Source organism: Chrysemys picta, chromosome 22, assembly GCF_011386835.1.
Source record: "Chrysemys picta bellii isolate R12L10 chromosome 22, ASM1138683v2, whole genome shotgun sequence".
Classification (NCBI taxonomy): Eukaryota; Metazoa; Chordata; order Testudines; family Emydidae; genus Chrysemys; species Chrysemys picta.
Window position 1 is genome coordinate 17,459,291 of NC_088812.1, and position 22,287 is coordinate 17,481,577.

General features: G+C 54.3%; 1 protein-coding gene across 2 annotated transcripts; it reads right to left on the reverse strand.

Annotated features, from left to right (window-relative positions):
* Positions 1-3,413: 3,413 nt before the first annotated feature.
* ATP5MC2 (ATP synthase membrane subunit c locus 2) lies at positions 3,414-12,560 on the reverse strand. Of its 2 annotated transcripts, XM_008173286.4 has the most exons (6): positions 12,457-12,560; positions 10,629-10,698; positions 10,318-10,383; positions 7,603-7,680; positions 6,195-6,385; positions 3,414-3,693 (listed from the first exon to the last, which is right to left on the reverse strand). In XM_008173286.4, the coding sequence occupies exons 3-6, from the start codon at positions 10,354-10,356 to the stop codon at positions 3,579-3,581; spliced, it is 423 nt and encodes a 140-aa protein (XP_008171508.1). In that variant the 5' UTR covers positions 10,357-10,383; positions 10,629-10,698; positions 12,457-12,560; the 3' UTR covers positions 3,414-3,578. The 2 variants fall into 2 exon arrangements, with proteins under 2 accessions (XP_008171508.1, XP_008171507.1); XM_008173285.4 differs by lacking the exon at positions 10,629-10,698 and having other exon boundaries at positions 12,457-12,552.
* Positions 12,561-22,287: the final 9,727 nt, after the last annotated feature.

Below are 22,287 nucleotides of genomic sequence, written 5' to 3' on the forward strand. Positions count from 1 at the left end.
CTAATTCTTTGCTACCTCACAGCGTAGGTGGTGAGGATAAACCCATTGATCAGATACCACAGCAGTGAGGGCTGTGTAAGTACCTACATAAAAATCAGGTAGGTAGATGTAACATGAGTCAGTAGCAGGGAGGAGAAAAGGGTTTAGAGTGCTGCAGGCATGACCAATTCTAAAATCCTGCCATCTACATGCCCCACAGCCTTTAAGAGGAGTCACATGTACTTGCCTGTGTGTCACAGGCCCTGGACTATTAACAGTGATTCACAAGTGGTTCCTGGTCAAGGCCACCTCTGAGTTACTTGTATTACTGTAGTGCCTAAGCACCCCCAATCCTGGACCAGGACCCCTCTGTGCTAAGCAGCGTACAATCAGAATTGAAAGACAGACAGCCCCTTGCCTACACTAGCTGCGAAGTTTCCAGTGGCTGTTGCATGTGCCGTGCCAAGCCAAGGTGGCCACAGCTTTGTTGCAAGGGCCATTTCCCTTTGAGCTGCCGGTGCTCCGAGCAGAGTGAGGTCAAAATGCAGCTGTCCTTCCTCTCCAACTTCAGCACTTACAGGTGCAAATGAACACAATACTGACACCTAAATGGCATGCCCAGAGCAGCCTTCAAAGCATCAGCCATTGGCAAAGACAAGACAGAGGGACGATGAAAGATGCCTGCTTAGCACAGCGAGGGCCTGGGTTCCCCATCCTCACTAGGTGCATCTGAGGCAGTAGCAGGCTTCTGAGCCCAGTCAATGTGCCTCAAGCCTGTATTGGGGGTGCACTGCGGTGGGGGCTCTGTGAGGGACAGACAGGCTCTGTGGTCCATTCAAGTCACACTGATCCCATCAGGAAGGGAGCCGGTGATTAGGGCAGCTTGTGTGACAGAGGCATTCATGTACTGACTGAGACCATGTCCTGCACAGACTCATTATACAGAGGGCACCGGCCTGCTGCCAGGGGGGAAGGCGGAGACACAGGCCCACAAGGCAGGAGAGCTGGCTTCTACTCCCTGCTTTACCACACTCCCTTGGAGACCTTAGGGCACATCTCTTCGGCTCTTTGCCTCACTCTCCCCATTACAATGCAAGTGTAGCACATTATCTGCCACAGGGGAGGCTGAGATGCTTCCCAGGCAGGGTTCTAAGTACAGGGTGTCATTAGCAGCTAGCGCAGGATTGGCCCTACATAACTAATTCACCAACTACTGACTCAGTTCTGGTTCTAGGGAGGTAGGCCCCTACCTTTGAGGGCTGGCAAATCCTCTTGCTTCCAACTTGTCTCCCTCCCACGCTGCTGGCTGAAGACTGACCAGCGCAGACTGCACAAGGCAGCCACGAAGGAATGTGCAGCTAGGCCGGTTCCAGCTGGAATGGGCTCAGCTGCTGCCAACCACCCTGAAACTATTTGGACTGCTGAACCCAGAGCCTGGATTTGCCCAGCAAACACTCCTTGGGAAGCTGCCCTTATCATTTATAACCTAAGCGAGCCTGGACAGAGGCAAGACTCTCCCAGCTCCACCGCTAGCTCCCCTGACTCATTCTCCCTGAGCAGAGCAATAGCCGTATGACGGCAGGCAGCAGCCAGGCATAGCTCCCCACACAGGGCCCAGGAAAGGCTAGTGTCACAGCCTCCTTTTGCTGTCTGACATCACCCCAGATCCTCTCTTACCTGCTTCATTGCAGCCCCTACAGCGGGAACAGCCTCCTATAGATACTCCTTCGCTGTGGGTTTTGGAATGATCTCTTCCCGCTGGTTGCTTTGTGTCATAGCAAGACAAGCTCTTCAGAGACAGAAAACGTGTGTGTGTGTCTGTGTGTGTGGCACCAAGTTTGGGGCCAGGTTCATCCCTGCTGGCTGAGCTCTGCCCGATGCCCAGTCTTTGGCTATGTCTACACTACACAGCTTTTAGCGCCATGGCTGTGCCGCCACAGCCGTGCCGCTAAAAGTCACGCAGTGTAGCCGCTGTTTGTCAGCTCTTCCGCTGACAAAAAACCTCTACCCCCAACGAGTGGCGTTTGACAGCGCTCTCCTGCCCACAACGCGCTGCACTTGTTGTGGAAAACTTGTGTCTTTCAGGGGAGGGGTGTTAACACCTCTGAAAGACAAAAGCTTTGTCATTCAATTACCAGTGTAGACATAGCCTTAAGCACTCCAGTGCCCCAGGGTGGACTATCACAGCATAGCCAATGAGGCATGCCAGCACCCTCTGTCTGGGCATTTTGAAGACACTCTCTCTACGGCTAACTTGATTTAAGGTTTGAGTATCCTCAAGGCTATAGCACTGGGCTTCTGCTGTCATATAGTCCCTCTGGCCATGCAGATGGATTTCATTTCAGTTCATAGCAGAGGGGCCGCTTCCTTGAAGTGGGTTAAGAGGCTGAGTTGCCTTCCCCCAACATTTAGGTGCTGTGAAGACCCCAGAGACGGGGGAGCCTCATAACAGGTCACAGAACTTAGCCCAGGGAGTTCTGCGTATGGTGGAACTAGAGCACAGGCCTCTAGCACCTGAGTTGGAGCAACTGCAATTCCTAGCACCGCTGCTTTGTATTCGATTCTTGCCAGGGATGGTTTAGGCAAAGGCCCCTCTGCACCCTTCCCTAGACAGAGGTATTTCACTAGGTTTCCACAGACTGGCACCTATTGGCATCAGGAGGATGGACAGATGCAGAGGAGCATCACCCTTGCCCCGCCACTCTCACTGTGGACCCTTTCTTATCCACTGTGATGTCAGAGGCAGAGAAAACCCAGCTTGGCTTTCAGAGCCCAAGTGTTGCAAGAGGCCAGAGTCTGGGAATGCCCTCCCTTCCCTAATGGGCACGGCCTAATAAGAACAATGAACAACTTTAATCTTGGTTTATGCGGATTGTTCTGGACTGCGGGGGTGGGAGGAGGTGCCTGGGACTGAAGGGATTGCTGTGCCATTGTAGGAGAGTCAGCCTGAAGAAAGACTAGAGCTGGAATTTGGCCAGAACACGAGGATTAGCCTCCCAAACTAGTGGGAAAGCAGCCTGGGAACTTGACCACAGATGGTCAGAACCTCAGATGTTACTTCCTGAAGCTCACCAGCACCCACCACCACTCTGAGAGGAGAGCATGCCCCCTATTGAGTCACCCATCCCAAGTCCTGCAGCACCTAAAAGCTCCCCCAGGGCCAAGGCCTTGCCCTCCTTATCTTACCAAGGTCTACCCAGAGCACAGCCCTGGGCAGCATGGCTGCAGGTACAAGTATCATCAGCTAGCCGGTGGGTGCACACTAGGGTGACCAGATGTCCCGATTTTATAGGGACAGTCCCGATTTTTGGGTCTTTTTCTTATATAGGCTCCTATTACCCCTCACCCCCGTCCCGATTTTTCACACTTGCTGTCTGGTCACCCTAGTGCACACACTGGCTCCCTGTATGCCAAGAACACACCAAGAACCTGCATTCTGTAGATCAATACAGTATTTATTCACCTTCCCTCAGTCAGGGCCGGGCCAGGCCAGGCAGATTTGGTTAGGAGGCGGGGATACCCCCACCTGCATTAGGACATTCACAGCCGCTCACGATAGACTAGACACAGGAGGAACACACGGCAGGGAGCTGGCTCCATCACATGGCGAAGAGGATGAGGAAAGCCACCATCAGGCAGAAGAGCCCCATGGCCTCGGAGAGTGCAAAGCCCAGGATGGCGTAGGAGAACAGCTGCTGTTTCAGGGAAGGGTTTCTATGAGGGGAGGAAGAAAGCGCCAGTCAGTGAAGCACGTGGGAGCATGCCCCATGCTGCCAGGCTGGGCACAGCAGCCCAAGAGTCAGATACACCAATGTGCATTGCCAGCTCCTAATGGCCCATGAGGTTCTTTACTCTTTATCAACCCCCTCTGGCTGATCCCCAGGACAGTCTCTGAAGGGAGCCAGGCACAGCTCCTCTTGGCCAGAGGGAGAAACCACTACAACACAGAGTCATGGAGAGGTGGGGAAAGTCCCAGATCTCCCATGCCATGGAACTGTCTGGGAGCATTCAGGCTAGTGCAGTGACAGCCTCTCCCACCAGGGGGCACTGTAGTGATTGCTGGCTGCAGAGGAGTTCCCAGATTCACTCCAGAGGGGTCTTTACATTCAAGAGTCCCAAATTCATGCATCTGACAGGCGTATGATGGTCTGAAAGAGGCCTGACTTGGTGCCTACACCTGTCCCCTGCTCTCTCAGTGCTGGGCAACAGCATTGGGATTAGCATGTAGAGCTGACAAAAATCCCAGTGTTATGGGTTTAGGGCAGTGGTTCCCAAACTTTAACAACCTGTGAACCCTTTCACTAAAATGTCAAGTCTCGCGAACCCCCTCCTAAAAATGAATATTTCCAGGGATTTTCTCCTTTACCTGAGTATAAATTATAAAAGCAGTGATCTTGGAAATATAAAATTTGTTTTTATGACATGCTTATTAAATAATAATTAATAGTAAATAGTGTGTATCATTACAGTATTATTACATTATAAAAACAACAACACTCTTCCAAGATCTCACTTTCGTAGCTTGTATCACTTTGAATAAGCCTGTTATAAGACAAGGCTCCTATGTTTCATCAAGGAGTATCAGATGTAAAACAGCATGAAGGTATTTAAGAAGCCAATTCAAAGAGTTCCTCCTACACAAGCATTCAGGTCTTGAGCAGTCCAGGCAAACAACTTGTTCTTCATAATAATTTTAAAACAATACTAGCTGCCTATTTAATTTTAAAAACAGCAAAAAATATCCACCTCCCTTTCCATTTCTAATAAGGAGTCTTGAAGTTGAAATCTCCTCAGTGTGATAGACATGCTTACTTTGATCTGCTTAGCTCTTGGAAGTCCAGGGGCTCTGGGCTGCTGGCCCCGTGCTGCCCAGGGTCCCTAGGGACAGCTCTGTCCACCATTAGGGAATTTTTTCCCGAGAACCCCCTGTAACATTTTGTGAACCCCCAGGGGTTCACGAACCCCAGTTTGGGAAACACTGGTTTAGGGTAACAGGGTAAGAAACCAAAACCCACCCTGATCACTAGAGAGAGCCCCACGGCAGGAGGAAGTGGGGAAAATCCCACTTTGTTTCAGAGGCATCAACAGGCTCCTTGGGACAGCCCATGTTGCTAGGAGAGGATGTGAACTCAGCCCCAGGCTGACAGCTCTGGAGACTCCACAGTAGAGGCACAGCAGGGGACAGTGCCAGGGCAAGCTTCCCCACTCTCCCCTACAGCATGCCCCACCCTGCCCAACGATGACCCCTCTAGTGGAAGTTTGGCCTCCACGGCCCACTCAAAAGCATCCGCTAGAACTGGCTGGGAGGGGGGCATGCTCACCCATAAAGGATGGAACTGAAACCCACCAGATTCATTTGACCCACAGATGGTGGCAGATTTCAGGCTGGATCTGAATCCGTGCCCTAGACAGGAAGGGCTTGATACCCAGTAAGAGTCCTCCGCTGTCCTGTTCCTACCCCAAATCTCCTGTTTATACGAAGGAATGGTCAGAGCGATTTAGAAATGCTCCTCATGGACAGTTTATGGTCCCTTCCACTGACAGAGCCAAGAGCATTGGCCAGGACTGAGAGCAAAGCCCCAGAGGACTGTAACAGACTCGGCACAGTATCCGGGTTCAGAGGAATCCATCACTATTCTTTTTGAAGAGGGCTACCACATAAGGAGCTGCCACCTTAATAGGTGGAGGCTGCACAGGAAAGCTTAAAGAATCCAAGTCCCACATGGATGCACAGGAAGAGCAGGAGACCGAGTTCACTCTTAACAGCCTTTCTGATGGGTCTTGCTTTCACTTGCAGCCCCGCTCTGAGGCTCGTGCTGGGAAGTCCTAGCCAGATGTAGTCAACTATTTTTTGTCACAGTCCAAATTGCTTGGTCAAGGTATAACCAAGGTCCAGACTCCAGAGAAAATAATAAAAAAATCAATAGTGATAATAAGTAAATAAAAAGATTTTGGAGTCCGTTCAAAAGCATCTGGCGGTCCAGATTTGGCCCGTGGTCCACTTGATACCAGGGCTTTGGAGCAGAGCCCGGAGCTGGAGCAGCTCCAGAGCAGTGGAGCTGCAGGTTTTTGCTGCAGCTGGAGCAGAGCCGGAGCACAACTCCAAAGCCCTGCTTGATACCCCTATCCCAGGCCCTGCCTGCACCAGCTGTAACCAAGCCAGGGGACAGGGTTAAAGCAGGGGAAGAACTAACCGATACAGGCTCATTCCTTACCTGGCATAGCCAATAATGAGGCTGCCGAATACGGTTCCAATGCCAGCACCAGAGCCAGCTACCCCAACGGTGGCAGCACCAGCACCGATGAACTTCGCCGCGGTGTCAATGTCCCGGGAGATGGCGCTGGTGTGGACCTCCCGGCGCACAGCTTGGAGGAGGGCATTCTGGGGTGCTGGGGTGGAGCCGAGCTAGGATGAGTTGAAGGGATGACAGTGAGATTCAGCTGGAGATAGAGTGTTTTTTGCCTGCTCTCTACCAGGGCATAGCCATGGAAACATCTACACTGAGCGGACTAAGGACCACAAGAACCCAAGTTTCTCACATGGCTTGGAGAACTGACTTCATGGGCCTCTAGAGGGGTGAGGTTGTGAGTTAGGCTAAAGAGAGGGGCACAATTAGTGCAGTGAGCCACAGAACTGGGAGCCACTTAAATTCAGCTCTCACAGACCCCCTGTAACCTCAGACAAATTGCTTCACTTTGGTGCCTCAGTTTCCCCATATGGAGGGGCAATTCTGATCTCCCTGGGGTTTTAGTAAGATAAGGCCCTGTGATTTGCTAGGCCTGGAAATGAATGCCTTAAAACTATTGTCAAGCTGGATTTCCAGCATTATAAAGCACTGGCCTAGAAGCATTCCTGAGATATTGGGCTTACAGCAGTCTCGTGCTCCTGCTGCACCCCCCACCCCCGTCATTTCTATAGTGCCTTTCACTCGAAGGATCCCAAAGTGCTTTATACATTTTAATTCGAATACATGATCCTTCTGTGAAGTTCTTCACCCACCACTGAACTGCAGCCATGGCTGGGGTGGAATTTGGCAGCTGTTTCGCCGTGTAGAATACTTCTGGTCAGGAAGTGACTTCTCAGTTGAGCCCACATGAGGAATTTGTGGATGCAGACTAATTACAAGTTGAGAGCTGGCTGGGACTCCAGGGCTAACCTCCTTGCATGTGCCAGAGGATTTTTAAATGACCACAAGTGGTCCCGATCTCACTATTACACCTGGTCTGAAATACAGCTTGTAGCAGCACAGCGCCCTCTAGTCCCATGCTGGGGGATCGGTTCAGAGTTGACTCGTAAGGAAGAGCACCTCCTACTGAATCACCAATCCCTTTCCACAGGGAGAGCTTGCAGCACTGTTAACATGCTTTCTTCTGTTGCCCAGATTTTCCTCTTGCTTTACGATTCTCTCCTTAGAGATTAAGCCCAGAAGCCTGAGAGAACAAGCCAGCCCAGCTGAGCCTCCTCACCCAGCAGGGATCCCCCCCCCCCCCAGCTTCACTCTAGTCAAAGACTGCTATGGAGTGGAATATTTGCTCTGCATGCCCCCTGCTGGGCCCAATGGTTAAGTCAATTCAAGCTCTGAGGATCCTCTCCACTTTCATGGTCCAAGTTCAGCATTTTACCTCATCTGTCCTGGCCTCGGGCCTGCTCAGCAGGGAGGCAGAGACTGGTCTGCACAGCAGCCTCGAGCTGTTCCTCACCTGCAGACAGACAAAGTAATCATTCAGACGGAGCCGCTCTGCCCAGAGAGGCAGTGCAATGCAATCCCTACCAGATACCCAGTGCCAGCTTCCTGCAACAATCTGTCAGATCAGTTATGCTGAGACTGGAAAGGAACTGGAGCAGTATTTCCCCCACCTTGCAGCTCTGCAGGGGGCCGCAGCATTTACATAGTGCCCAAAGTGTGCCAGGCTCTCCCCCACTTGTTAGCTGGGGCTGGCCCAATGCAGAGTGACTGAATTATTTTCAGGGACACCAGAGCAGCTGTCGCTTCAAGAGTCAAGATGGGATGTCTCCTGCAGTATATCTGCATGAAAGTCCCTCCAGTGGCCGGGTGAACGGCCTGATCCTGAAAGGGGCTGAGTACTTTCAGAAGTCAGGCCATGAATGCCCTGCAGCAGTTCTCTGGGTCAAATCCAGCTCTGGCATAAGTGGAAGCAACTGCCATAGACTCCATGGCCGAATGTGGCACTCCATGTCTCTGCCGTGGGGGCAGAGGAAAGGTAGCACTTTCCCCGAGGGCAGCAGGAATCCACACACTTGGTAGCAGCAATGGCATCGTGTTGCCACTTCCTGTTTTAATACGTTCCAAACCAAACTTATTCTCAAGCAGGGCTTAATTTGTAATGAAACAGTTGCCAGAGCTCATGCAATTTTTTTACTTTCATAACTGATGTGGCAAGCCCAGAGGTGCCGGGGCTATGAACTGCCACGCCCAGAGGTGCCGGGGCTATGAACTGCCACGCCCAGAGGTGCCGGGGCTCAGCCCTGGCACAAACTAAGCACTGTCCTCAAGCCTCTCTGTGTTCCCACAGCACAGTCCATGCGAAGGCAACACAAAGGATGAAAGTTACCGAATGCTGCCTCCTCATGGACCAGTATGGCCCAGGACAGTCCATCAAGGAAGGTACTCCTGATCACTCTTGCCCATGGAGCTGGCTGAAGAACTAGTTACTCGCTAGTAACCATTACCTGGAAACCAGCCACAGTCAATGTGAATTTATGCCCTACTGGAACCCCAACACAAAACTAACCCAGAAGGGAGGAGAGGGGAACTGAACCGGCAGACACAGGGACAGTAACTTACCCTGGGGCAGACACGCACCATCCAAGAGCCAACCCTCTCTCACTGAGGCCTTGTCTAAAGTACAGGGAAAAGTTGATTTAAGCTACGCAATTTGAATTACGTGAATAGCGTAACTCAAGTCAACGTAGCTTAGATCTACTTACCGCGGGGTCCACACTACGCAACGTCCTCCCATTGACTCCCCTTACTCTTCTCAATCCGGTGGAGTACAGGAGTTGACAGGAGAGCGATCTGCAGTCGATTTAGCAGGGCTTCACTAGACCCGCTAAATCAACTACCGATGCATCGATCTCCACAGGTGGATTCCCTGTTAAGTGCAGACAAGCCCTGAGACTCCACATACTTAGATGGTAAATGGAGAGTGCCCCCCGTTTACCATGGGATCACCTTATTGCTGGCACTTGCCACTCCAGGCCAGGCTAGCACAGAGTTAGCAGGAAGCACCTCCAGTTAATCAGTGTTTCCCTCTCCACCTATGAACTGATGAAACAGGAGGCAGGGGCGGCTGTATTTGTTGTAGCCATCTGGACTGAACTCAGCAGATCAGAGCAGGGATTCACTTAGTGTCAGGCGACTGAAGCCAGGGTGAAACATGTAGCTAAGCAGGGTCCATCTACAGTAGGGCACTGTGGTAGGGGAGCAGGTCCCCACAACATAGCTCTGCGGGTCAGTGTAGACAAGAGTGTCTGAGATGTGCCACAGCCTTGGGTGGAGCAGAGCTCGAGGCATGGTTAGGGATCCCTTGACACTACAGGATCTCTGAAGCATCTTGTGGGAATAACCAAGTCCTGACATGCGGTCCCTGAGGGCAGGCAGACTGGCACCAGGGCAGGGTTACTGAAAGCCAGCAGCCAGTTACAAGTCTAGGGGCTTGGCAGCCCCAACGTTGCAGCAGGCAGCTTAGCTCAGAAGGAAGTTTTATTACACCTCCAGAGACAGGAAACGCCGCCCAGCTAATTAGTAGCAAATAGGAAAAGGTTACAATGATCTGGCCTGTTGAGGGCAAGTTACCTCTAAACTAGGGTGCTGAGGGATTCATTGGTAACTGGCTAAGAGCCCCATCCATTTTGGATAAGATGTAGACAGCAGCTACCCTCATCTTTGATACTGAAGTGTGGTCTGTGGCGACTACAATTCCCAGCATGCACAGCATCAGTAATACCCACAGTCCTCACCTCCATATTGAAAATGAGGCTGGCCATGCAGCATATGGGCCATGCTTTAGCCACCCTTACTTTAAGGGGATACAGACTGACGTGAAATCCACTTTTTTTCCCAACGCACTCCCCTAAAGGCAGAATGTCCTAGGAGAACAAGACTGGGAGTCAGGGCTCCTGAGTTCTATTCCTAGCTTTGCTGCTCACTTCATGGGAGACTGCAGGCACCTGCCTCTCACTTCCCTGTCTAGACAATGGAGATAGCACTTACCTATGTGGCAGGGGGCTGTGAAGATTAGCTAATATGTTGAAAAAGTATTGCAGAAATGCCTAGTATGAGAATGGATTAAAAAATGGGATTTTCCGCTACTCACTAGGGCAGGAGCCGAGACGAATTTTGCACAGGCATACATGTTCAGGGACAGCAGGGGGTCACAAAACTGGAAGAGAAACCAAACCACCACCACATTAGGAATCCACATTGCCCCACAATTTCGATTATTCACTGCAATAGAAACATGCTGCAAAGCGGGGGTGTGGGACTCCCAATGAATGTGCTAAAAGTTCAAAACAGTATTACCAAGGTGATAATATTGATCATGTCAGATAACTGGGATCATCACAAAGAGGTGACAACAGCTGGGAGAAGGGGGTATGATAATTTACTGCACAATATCAGACGCACCAGAAAAGTTCAATGCTAATCCCATGGGTACCCACAAGGGGTTGAACAGTGCAGGCCACTGATGAAGACCCTGGAATGGAAGCAGAGCACAAAATCCTCAAGTATTTAGACTGTAAGATCCTTTGGACAGGGATCAGCTGTTCTCTGTTTGTATAGTGCCTAGCACAATGGTGTCCTGGTCCATGACTGAGGCTGTTAAGAGCTACCACAAAACAAATAAGGTAGGCAGCTCAGCTACCAGAGACCAATACCCACAGCTTGACTGAGCTTTAAAACACAGGCACCATACTGGAATAGAGAGTCAGATACGATGGGAAAAACCCATCAGGGTCCTGTGTGATCTGGTAGGTGACTGGGACTCAGGACATCTGGGTTCTACTTCCCACTGCTGCTCACTCAGTCATAGGGAAATCACTCTGTCTCAGTTTTCCCATATGGGGATCTAATTTACCTACTCTGTGTAGAGTGCAAAACTCAAGTCATTTGCTTTTGTAAAGAGCTTTGGAGTTTCTTAGGAGACAACAAAGCATCTTCATGTCCCATCCCCTGATCCAGAACCATCCTCGGGTTCTGGGACTCCTTCCAAGCCCACAGTAGCAGAGCCCCCTTCATCCAGGGCTTGTGTGGCTGAGCCAAACCATTCTCCAGGAGCACTTGCATTAAGTTTCCCTCAGGCTTCTAATGCTCAGGGTCAAATAAGTTAGAGATGGGAATGGCCCATTAACTCCTGCACAAATGGTCAGTGACTCTCAGATCCCCAAGGTCATTTTCAATGTGCATTAATACTCTGCATGTCCCAAGCACTTTTCATCCAAGGATCCTCAAGCTTGTGATCGGCATTAGGGAGAAGCAGAGTGGTCTAGTGGGTAGTGCACTAGACTGGGCGCCCAGAGACCAGAGTTCTACTCCCAGCCTGGCTACTGATTGGATAAGCAACTTTGGGCAAGTCACTGCCCCTCTCATCCTGTGTGTTTAGACTGTAAGCTTTTCAGAGCAGGGGCTGTGTCTTCAGCACCCAGGACAACTGGGCCCTGGTCTTGGCTGGGACCTCTACTGTAATAAAAATGGCCTTGTGGGCCCCCTGCAATATAGGTCAGTATCACCTCCAGTCTACAGATAGAGACCAGACCCCTCTGGCAGATAGGAGGCTGAATAATTAAAAACAAACAGCAGGGGTTTGTCACTGACTTCTTAGCCATGGCTTCCCCTCTTGGGCACATGCAGCTCCCTGTTGCCCTAGCACAGTACTCCCTCCACTAGGAGCTCGGTGCTGGGGAAGGGGAGTTATTGCCGACTGAGATTTAGTCATCATTGGGGGGCCCCTTGTTTTCAGGCACCACTTGGCTAAAGAGAGTGCAGGCTCCAGCCGGGTCTGTAAGGAGGCCGAGGTGCTGACAGCAGCCAAGACACCCAACAGATAAATGTAAGGCCACCCATTAGGCAACAAGCCACCAGGAGGCAGAAGCAGGGGAGAACAGGAGCCCTGGGGGTGAAGAGGGCTGAAGGATCCCAGACCTAGCCCAACATACAGCCACCTAGTACCCCTCCTCCCAGCCAGGCAGCCACCTCCCTCCCCCACAGCCCAACCCCCCCTCGCCCCAGTGAAACAGGGATCCCAGCTCCCCAGCCCCCTCCCCTACCACTTTCAACCCCAGCCCCTCCCCACACACCCCAGTCCCTCCCTTCGCCCCCTCCCCTACCACTTTCACCCTCCCTGCCACTTTCAACTCCAGCCGTCACCCCCAGCCCCTCCTCGCTCCCAGCACCAGAGACCTCCCCCCACGTCAGGCCGCCCCGCTTAGGTCGAGGACGCCGGGGGCCTCCTTACCCGGTGCTCGAGGAGGAAGGGCAAAGAGAGAAGGGTCTCTGCGCATGCGCGGGACCACAACGCGGCCCAGAGAGCGACGTCCGCGGCAGGCCGGAACTCCGCGGCGAACGAGGGGTATTAGAGGGAGCGGATAGCGCCCAGAGCGTCCGCCCGGCAGGAAGGTCCCAGGAACAGCTAGTGCTGTGTGCCACAGCGCCACCTGCTGACCGGGAGGCGGTACTATAGGAGGGCGACGCGCCAGCTGCAGGCCATGGAGCGGTATTACAGAGGGGTGAGCGCAGCGTCACCTGTTGGCCGAGGCTCAGTAGCACGGGGTGCAGCGCCCCCTACTGACTTGGGGGGATACTGCAGGTGAGTGCAGTATCCCCTACAGACCCAAGATAGTACTGCAGGTCGATGCAGTGCCTCCTACTGGTCCAGAGGCAATACTGCAGGTGATTGCAGCACCACTTACTCACCTGGGTTGATACTGCAGGAGGGCAGAGGGCATGGTGCCAATTGCTGGGCCAGGGCAGTACTGCCAAGGCTGATGCTGCAGCACTACCCTGTGGCCCAAGGATGGTACTGTGTGGGGAAGTACATCTGCTGGATCAGGCACCATCTGCATAATGCCATTTGCTCAACAGCAGCAGAGCTAACGCTTGGGAAGCAGTGCCCAGGTAGGGGGTATTTTCCTCTGGGGATTCCATACAATACCGGCCTCATGACGAAACCTGGTGCATCCAAAGGGAAAAGAAAAACCAGAGTAAAAAAAGTAAAATCACCCTCCAGAATTTGAGTCCAAGATAAAGTGCTCCCAGCAGGGCAGGGTTATGCGTGTCCATGCAGAAAGGGCTGAGCACATCAGGGCAACAGAGATACCCCTCCTTGTGCCCCCCCTTCCAGGCCTGCTGCTTGGGTTGAGGTGGCATCTTTATAGAGACAAGGTGGGTGAAGTAATACAAGCTTTCGAGCTACACACCCTACATAAATGGAGTCTTTATGGCAGAAACCTCCATTATCTGTAACCGACCATCCCTGCATGTGCTCCAGTTCTCCCCCTAGTGCTCTGAACTGCATACTGCAAACTCCATTCACTGACGTCAAAACCTGGGGTGTATGTGTTAAAGTTAGGCCCCTAAATTCCTATTTAGGCCCCTAAATGAGAGTGGCCACAGCTTTCACTGATTCCTGTAAATCAAGCCACTCATTTGCAAGTACTAGTGAAAATTCAGGGGCCAGAGTCAATGTCACTGCAGATAGAGGCTGGTCTTGCATCTGAGAGGCTTGGTAAGGACCCTGGCCCAGTTTGCATTCCTGAGTCTTATGGTGGCTAGATCCCTCTTGAAATCCAACCTTCTTTCTCCTGTTATGATTAGCAAGAACAGTGGCTATTTGCTGTTCTAGGCTATAACTGCTAGTGGCAGTGTGGTCTGGGTGGCTAGGGCACTGTGGTGGGAGTTGGGACCTCTGGGTTCTGTTCCTGACTCTGTCCCTGAGTTGCTGGTTGAGTCACTGCCCCATCCCGTGCCTCAGTTTCCTCTTCCACCCTTTGTCTGCCCCGTAAGGTCTTTGGTAGAGGGCTTGTGTCTGTGCAGCACCTAGCCCAATGGGGCTCAGTCTCAGCTAGGACCTCCAAATTCTACCACAATACAGATAATAATTGCTGCTCATAAAAGTTCCCCAGCACCTTGTGTTTGTCTCTAGTATTTAAATACTGCACAGAGGCACATTTGTAAAACCAAAGGCCAACTGAAGTGGTTCCTGACTCTGGCTAGTTGAAAATCCCTGTGGAAATCAGTGCTTTTACAGATGGCCTGTTTTTCTGATGGAGGAAGGGGCCTGAACGGGTTTTGCCCAAAGTGAGTGTGGAGGTAACTGCTTGACTTCAACCAGCAATTCAGCTCTCAGCCTCTCTGGAAGACCCTGTGGCAACAAGACAGCCTGTGAGTTTATGATGTTGTGAGAGGCTGGAATTAGGGCCCTGGGGAAGGGAAGACGCTGCCGAGAGTGTGGAACAGCCTTTAGCTTTATTAGCAGCCTGTTTAACTCTGATGCCTAAAGAGCATTCGGGGAAAGAGGGTCTTTGCTAAAATTTCACACACACACCCCACTCCCACCCCTTCAACTAAAGTTGGGGCTCACTAATCACCAGGGAGCACCTAAATCCACAGGGATTTCCCCAGGGATACTGCGGTTTTGGGGAAGTAGCTTCCGTTTCAGCAACCATGAAACAGACAAACCAAAACCAAGAAAGGTTGTTACAGCCATTTTGCCCAGCTCCAGGGTTAAGGGGTTTAGATACCTTCTGGGTCTCTAGCCACCAGAGGGAGGCACATTCTCTCTCTCTTTCTCTCTCTCACACACACACACACACAAAGCGCCGAGAGCCCCCCGTGGCTGAATGACCTGCCTGCTCCTGCCCAGCCACACTGTGTTGGGGGGAAGCTGCCCCTGCTTGGGATGCAGGACTCCAGTCTCCAGGCCCACCAAGCTGGCCCCCTTCTCCACCACCAGGTGGGCTCCCTGCCACCCCCGCCCCCAGCTGTCTGCAGGCCTCAAGGGCAGCCCTGCCTGGGACATCTCGTGTGGTGGCTATGGCAGGCTCTGCTTGGGGACTGCCTGGCTGGACCATGGCTGCCTCAGACTGGCTGAGAGCAGTTCCCACCAGCTCCACCAGGGGGCACCCTTTCATCTTCCCAGGCTGGGGTGCTGCACAGAGACCCCCAGTCAGGGTGACCAGATGTCCCGATTTTATAGGGACAGTCCCGATTTTTGAGTCTTTTTCTTATATAGGCTCCTATTACCCCCCACCCCCATCCTGATTTTTCACACTTGCTGTCTAGTCACCCTACCCCCAGTTGAGTGGGGAGGGGAAATGTGTGTATCTGCGTCCCCTTGAGAACAATGGAGAATTCCCCCCCCCCCCCGCACCCCATTGAGAACCATGGGAGCTGCTGGATGCGGAGCACTTGGGAAGCTCTGTCCTTGGCGACAGGCCAGAGGACACATGGTAGGGTGACCAGACAGCAAGTGTGAAAAATCGGGACGGGGTCGGGGGTAATAGGTGCCTAATTAAGAAAATCCCCAAATATCAGGACTATCCCTATAAAATCGGGACATCTGGTCACCCTAACACATGGGGAGTTGGGGGCAGAGATGGTGATGGAAACCAGGTGTCCTGTGCCCCAGTCCAGTCTCTTTACTACAAGCCCTCCCTCTCTCTCTTTATAGTTGCCATTTCCATCCCCCACCTCCCAGCCAGGGTGGGGGTGGGGCAGCCAGCAATCCAAGCCGCACCCACATGCCCACGAAGCTGATTCCCTGCCCCTGCATCTCCCCATCAGCTGCCAGGGCACCTGCTCTAGCCATTAACCCAGCAGGTGTGGCCCGATGGGGGCACCTTGTGGGGCAGAGCAGGGTGGCATGAGGCCTAATCAGAAGCGGGTGAAATCCCCCTCCCCCTCACTGCCCACGGTGCCCCACCTCCCCTCAAACACTTGCCCCAGCCCCCTCTCCTCAAGCAGATGCTCCAGTGGGCTCTCCCTGCCCCCACCCTAATGCTCGTGAGCATAGGGTACACGGGTGGGGAGATCAGACTCTCCCTTTCCAGTCCCAACATAGGACAAACCCACGACAGGTTGGCGGGCCTTGGCCGGTGAATTATGGGCCACCGTCAGCAGTGGCTGGCCCTGCCTGTACCTAGACTCCTACAGGCGGGGGAGGTGGGAGCAGGAGGGGGACATGGCCCCCGGGACAACAAGAGGCAGGAATAGAAAAAAGCAAGAGCAAAAATGCGAAGCCCCCATAAAGCAGGGCTGGGCTGTAAATCAGGGGGACTGGCAGCCCTCACTGGGGTTGTTTGTCCTGCCTGCTTCGGCCCCGGTGCTCTGCGGGAGCCAGTCCGGGGAGCGGGGCTGGGGATCCTGCAGAAATCCTATATTTAATCGGATTTGGGAGAAGGGGCCGATAAATCAAGGGGGCAGCTTTACGGTCTCGGAGGAAACAAACCTCTCCAGTAGGCACACCCAGGTGGGCGATAAAACCTCTCCTCCAGGCCCTGGGAGCAATTTCCCGGGACCCGAAGCAGCGGCATTGCAGGAATGTAATTTAGCACAGAGCCGATCCTGAGTTTAATTATCACTGCGGTGGAATTTCAATGCGGCCGATTCATCTTGCGACCCGCAGGAGAGGGATTTATATCGAATGTTATTTCATACCAATCCCGAATCTGCATTTTTATGTCGCTGCCTCCCTCCTGCACCGCGGCGAATCGGGAGGAAGGAGGCCGGGGGGGTAAGGCGGCTCCGCTGCAGGGAAGGAGTGTGTGTGTGTGTGGGGGGGATCAGGCCCCTTTCTGTCTGCCATCAGGATGCCACAATTCCTGGGCAAACTCAGCTTTGCCGCTGGTTCCGTTAGCTCAAGTTGAGGGGGGCTGGGGTTGAGGGTACAGTGAGGGGGGCATGGATCTATAGGGCCAGCTTAGTGTGAAGGAAGCAATGCACAACAGGGGCTGGGCCCTGGGTGTGATGGGTCTGATTGCCCCATAGCCCTTTCACGCTAGCTTGGGTCAGGCCAAGGGGCCATCGGCAGGTGTCTGCTCCTGCCCCCCTTGGAGATGCCTCGTGGTGTAGGGCGCGCCCCTGGGTGGGTCTCGGGTGGGGTGAGTGGGACAGGACAAGAGGGGGCATGGCCAGGGCAGAGCTATGCTGTGGCTATTCTGTGGCCCAGAGGAGTCATTGCAACAAGGGTACAAGCTGGTGATACCCCCGTATGCTATACCCTGCATGGGGGGCTGAATTGCCCCCAGCTGCCTCCCCTTGGCTCCTGCCTCAGTGCAGGGATGAATCAGGCTCAACGTTGGGATCGGGACCCTAACTGCCTCCACAGAAGCCTGTGTGACTTCCCAAGCACCACGCACCATGTGTGCCAGCCCAGGCCAGCAGGAGTGGGGCAGTGCACTCTTCCAAATGGTGACCTCTGTGTGGGGTCCCGCAGGTAGGGATGGGGTCAAGCAGGCAGGGGCAGGGTTACATGGGCAGGGGCGGGGTCATGCAGGTGGGGGCGGGGTCAGGCAGGTACTCGAAGTCTTGGTGGAAACTGGGGCTTGGCTCTGGGGAGGTGCTCAGCTGGGGCATTGGGGCCAGGGGCCAGGGGGTGAGGGGCTGGCAATAGGACACAGAACCTTTGACCTCAAGGGTGCTGGCCTAGATCACTGGTAGGTGGCTGATGCAGGGTAGGATGCGGGGGTAGGTGTGGGGGACGGGATCCAGTTTCCCTCTACCCGTCAGCTACCCCTAGAAGAGGAATGTTGATGGCTCCCCCGAGACCTGCCCCCACCCCTCCATCTATGGTAGGGCCCACATCAGCCAGCCCCTCCCCTGAGCCCGTTGGACCCCCAGTGATCAGACCACAGCTGTCTGGCCCTTCCTAACACCTGCCGCCCCCACCAGTCAATCATTTGCCACCCAGTGCCTGCCTCTGGGGGTCCTGTGCTGATGGGACCAGTAGGGGGCGGCAAAGAGTTTTCCCATGAGCCTTTCCCCACCACCCTGCAAGCTGTTGACCCTTCTTGTGCTGGGGGCTCTCCAGTCCCAGCCCATACACCACCATACTGTGGCTCACTGCCAACTGCCCCCCCCCACTTCTCCCTGTTGTTACAGTATTGCCCAGGGATCAGGCCTTTGAGGGCTGGAGGCTGCTTTGGGGGGCCAGAGTCCTTTCCCACAAAAGAGCAGGAGGGGCATGTGGAAAATGGGATTCTCCGCCCAGTCCTGCCCCAGACGCCCCGGGTGACCCTGTGCCAATCGCTGAGTCTCCCTGGGTTCTGGGCACAGGCTGGGAGGGAAGGAGCGCTGCGGGCGGTGGTGGTTTTGAGGCCCGCCAGCGTGGGAGTAACACACACAACATTTCAACACTCACACACACATACCCTGCCAGTCCCGTGGCTCTCCAGAGGCTGGGGCTGGAAGCCAGATTCAATATCAAGTTGTCTTTGCTTAGCCCGAGGTTTCAGAGTGATGTAACTGACACTCCTGCTCCTTGCGCCAGGAGGAAGCTGTTAACTCATCTTTAATGTAGAGGGAGGAGGCCCAAGATGTGGCTAAAACATGTCAGCCCTGGCGGGGTCGAACTCCACGGGATCATTGGTTCCTAGAAGGTGAAGGGAAGGGACGGGGCTGGGTTTTATCAGGGGCTGGGAGCACTGGTGCTTAGAGGTGGGAATGGAGCCCCCAGGGATCAAGCCAAGAAAAATAATCCTTTAATCTATTGACTGATCAACTGATCAATATAAACATCTCTATCTATCGACTGCAGACCCTTCCCCCCACTGCCATCTCGCAGTCTCCCACAGCACAGATGAGAGGACAGGAGCCTCCCATGAGCTAGCCCCATTGCAATTAGCTCCAGTCCAGGTGCTGAGTGTAGGGGGCAGCTGGGATCCCAGGCTGGCGCAGCCGTCCCTGGCAACGCATCAGGGAGAAGCTCTGCTGCTAGTTACAGTGTGTTCGTTGCTTGTGAGTGATGGGGTTCACCCTAACGATCGCTCCTAATTAGCCTCAGTAGATAAACAATCGCTGCTCCCCGCCCTGGGTGGGATCTCTGGCAAAGGAGGAGAAGTAGGTCGAGGAGGGAGATGGAAGGTCACCATGACCAACCGACAGGTGCTACCTGTAGCCTGAGAGGAGGGGGAGGGAGTGCTGTGGGGTGGCTAGAGCAGGGGGGAAGGCTGGGAATCAGGACTCCTGGGTTCTATCCCTGGCTCCCAGAGGGGAATAGGATCTAGTGGTTAGAGCAGGGGTCATTGGGAGGGTCAGGTCTCCTAAGTCCTATTCCTAGCTCTGTGTGCAACTTTGGTCGAAGTCACGTCCCCCCTCTGTGCCTCAGTTTCCCCCTCTGCCCAGTGAGGATTGTTGCTCTTGGGTAAAGTGCACATGTGGGGCTGGGAGCAGTTAGTTAAGGAGCATAAGGCAAACATCCCATCGCTGAATAGTGTACACGGCCCAGCCGCCACCTGCCAGTCGGACGAGGGTGTTGGCATGGGAGGAGCCAGCTCTGGGAGCCAAACAGGGCACAGCTCACATGGGAAAGGAATAAGCACATGGGCAGAGGGAGAGCATCTGGCTCAGCCAATCCAGCTGGGCCCAGGTTTCCTGCGCCAAGCGACCAGAATGACCCTCAGATATTGGGGTGGGACATAGCCCCCCTGCAGCTGGCAGGGATGATGCTGGCAGGGACGGTGAGGGCTGGGAGCAGCCCAGATGTGCTGTCATCTTGGGGGATTTGCCACGACAGCTGGGAGGGGATTTAATGCATTTCTGGGGGCTTTGGTGAATTGGTGCCGGCCAGAGCTGGGATCCTGCTTATCAGGAGAGCATGGACATGCTGTGCAAGCTCCTTCCATCCTGCCCCGGAGCACTGGGGACCCCTTATGAGCTTGGGGAGCAGCTCCGACCTGTGGCCTCCTCAATACTTGGGCTAATGAGTGGCACAGAGGCTGTGTGGTGGGGCTGGATCCTGGGGCATGGTGCTCATGTCCCCCTTTAGTGGTGACAGGTTGCTGAGTCTGCTACCGACAGGCCTAAGGGCATGTGGGTGTTTAGCTCATGCAGGAGATGCTCATGCTTGGAGCTCCAGAGGTTCCCCCCTTGATCCCTGCTTGCTATGACCTACCCATGAGACAAATCCAGGGCGTTTGCCCTGCTGCGGCTTGGGCAGGCGGGCTGCTCCCTGCAGCAGCTGTTCCTTTGTGTTGCTGCCATCCTGGGCTGGAGCGGAGCTGTTACCTGGTGACCGGTGCTTCAGCCAGCCAGTGATGAGAGCGGCCCCAGCTAGGGGCGCGGGGGTGGGCGGGTGGGTAATTCTCTATTATTCCGAATGTGTGGGGGGGTCTCCATTGCCCTCACGGGGAGGGAGTTGCTATGAGCTCAACGCTTCTGAACAGCTGGCCCAAACATTCCAGGTCCACGCACGGGGGGGCGTGTGCCCAGCTTCATGTGTGTAGGACCTACAGTAAGATGTTTTTGTTTTCGTTTCCCATTAGCCAGAATCCTGACCCTGAGCAGGCTGGGGGACAATTGTCCCAGGGCCCTGTGATGGGGGAGGGGGGGCCAGCTGTAACAGCTGTGTAAATAAAGTGAAATGGGGGGGCAGTGAATGTGATGTATGGGGAGGGGAGGGCAGATTTCTCTTGACGGGCCTGGCAGCAGGGCAACAGAGGTGGAAATGTGGTGGAGCTTGGGGGGTGTTTATGGGCGGGTGTGGGGAGCGGTGCAGGGTGGGCCCTAGGTGTACAGAAGCCTGTCACCACGGCGACCTGGTCCATGTGGGATGTGGGGACTCCGTCTCCATGCTGCATTAGTGTATCACCACCCCCAGCCCAGCCCCAGCTATTGGCTTAGACCCCTAAGTTTGGGGGGCCCCCGCTGTCAGGCTGGACGTGGGGGGCGCGCTGGGATTCTTGACTGGTGATCGCCATTCCCAGCCGGTGCTGTGCCACCAAGGACCTGTTCCCTGAGGCCTTGGCATTTCCCTGGGCCTCCTCCAACGGCCATTGGCTGCGCCAGGGAGGCTGGGAATTGGGGACTGGGGCTGGGGGGGGGGCAAAGCCATAAATCCAGCCAGGACCTAATCGCTGCCATAAATAACCACCTGAAATAGCCATTAAGGGGGTCGGAGGTCGGGTTGGCATGACAACCGCTGGCTGACGAGTCCGGCGCAGAGGAAAGTGGGGCGGAACCGCCAGGGCTTGTTAAAAGATAGGATGGGGGCGGCAGTGGGTGGGGGGTGGCGTCTGATGAATTTCCCGGCTGCTGGCGAGGGGATGATGCAGTCTGAGCTGTGCGCTCAGCACCATCACCCGGCAGAAATACGAGCTGCCCAGGCTCCCGGCCTTTCTTCTCTGCCCCTGGACCGGCGCTGTCTAATGGAGCTGTCAGGCCCAGAGCATGGGTGACACACAGCTCCCCTGGCAGGGCCGGCTCCCGAACAAGCTGGATTAGTGTCTACTCAGTGCTAAGCTCTGAAGTTAGGGCCCCCCTTGGCTGCCGGGCTTTGCCAGGCTCTGGGATGAAAGGGATGCGTGGGGGCGGCATGCACATATGTGTGTGGGCCTAGAGGGTTCGCCACGCAGTGTGTGTGCGTGCACAAGTGTATGACCCTAGTGTGTCTGCAAGGCTTGTGTACAATGCATGTGTGCGTGCATTGTGCGGGCACGCTCAGTGTGTGTATGCGCGTGTGGAAGCGTGAGTGTGTGCAATGCACGTTTGCGAGTGTGTAACGTGTGAATACGTGTATATATTGCGAGCGTGCACAGTGTGTGCCATGCACATGCGTGCAACGTGTGTGTGTGCAATGGCAGGGTTTGTGCACACAGGGCAAGCTACAGCAGCTCTCAGGGCTGCTCCAAATTGTACCTTGCTGCAATGACCCCTGCAGAGCCATGCAGGGGCTCAGAATAGCCAGAGCACAGCCCCTTCCCCCCCCCCCCCCCAGTCCTCTGATCACTCTGATCAGAAAAGGGCTGAGAGCGGGTCTCTTGGCTGAGGAAGCACCTGGCCAGATTCCTTCCACCGCTGACTTCAGCTGAGTGGAGCCACCAGTGCTTAGCCAGGGCCCAACCGTACCCTGGGTGCCAGGGAACGCAGGCCGGGCACGAGGAAATGCGCCAGCTGCATCCAGAAATATTTCCAGCTTGAAACCAGAGTGAAGGGAGATTTTAGTAAAGAAACAACTGCGGGGCGGGGGAGGCGGGGAACGGGATCTGGGGAAGGGGGGGGAATGGAATCTGGATCGCGAGAGGGGAACGGGATCTGGGTTGGGAATGGGATTTGGTATCAATTATTCTAAAGG

Bases quoted from the DNA above. Each gene is read 5' to 3' on its own strand.
- ATP5MC2 (XM_008173286.4), bottom strand. From the start codon at position 10,356: ATGTATGCCTGTGCAAAATTCGTCTCGGCTCCTGCCCTA. The intron at 7,681-10,317 runs GTGAGTAGCGGA...GTCTGTCTGCAG, and splicing joins TCGTCTCGGCTCCTGCCCTA to GTGAGGAACAGCTCGAGGCT. The intron at 3,694-6,194 runs GTAAGGAATGAG...CTCCCCTCATAG, and splicing joins CTCATTATTGGCTATGCCAG to AAACCCTTCCCTGAAACAGC.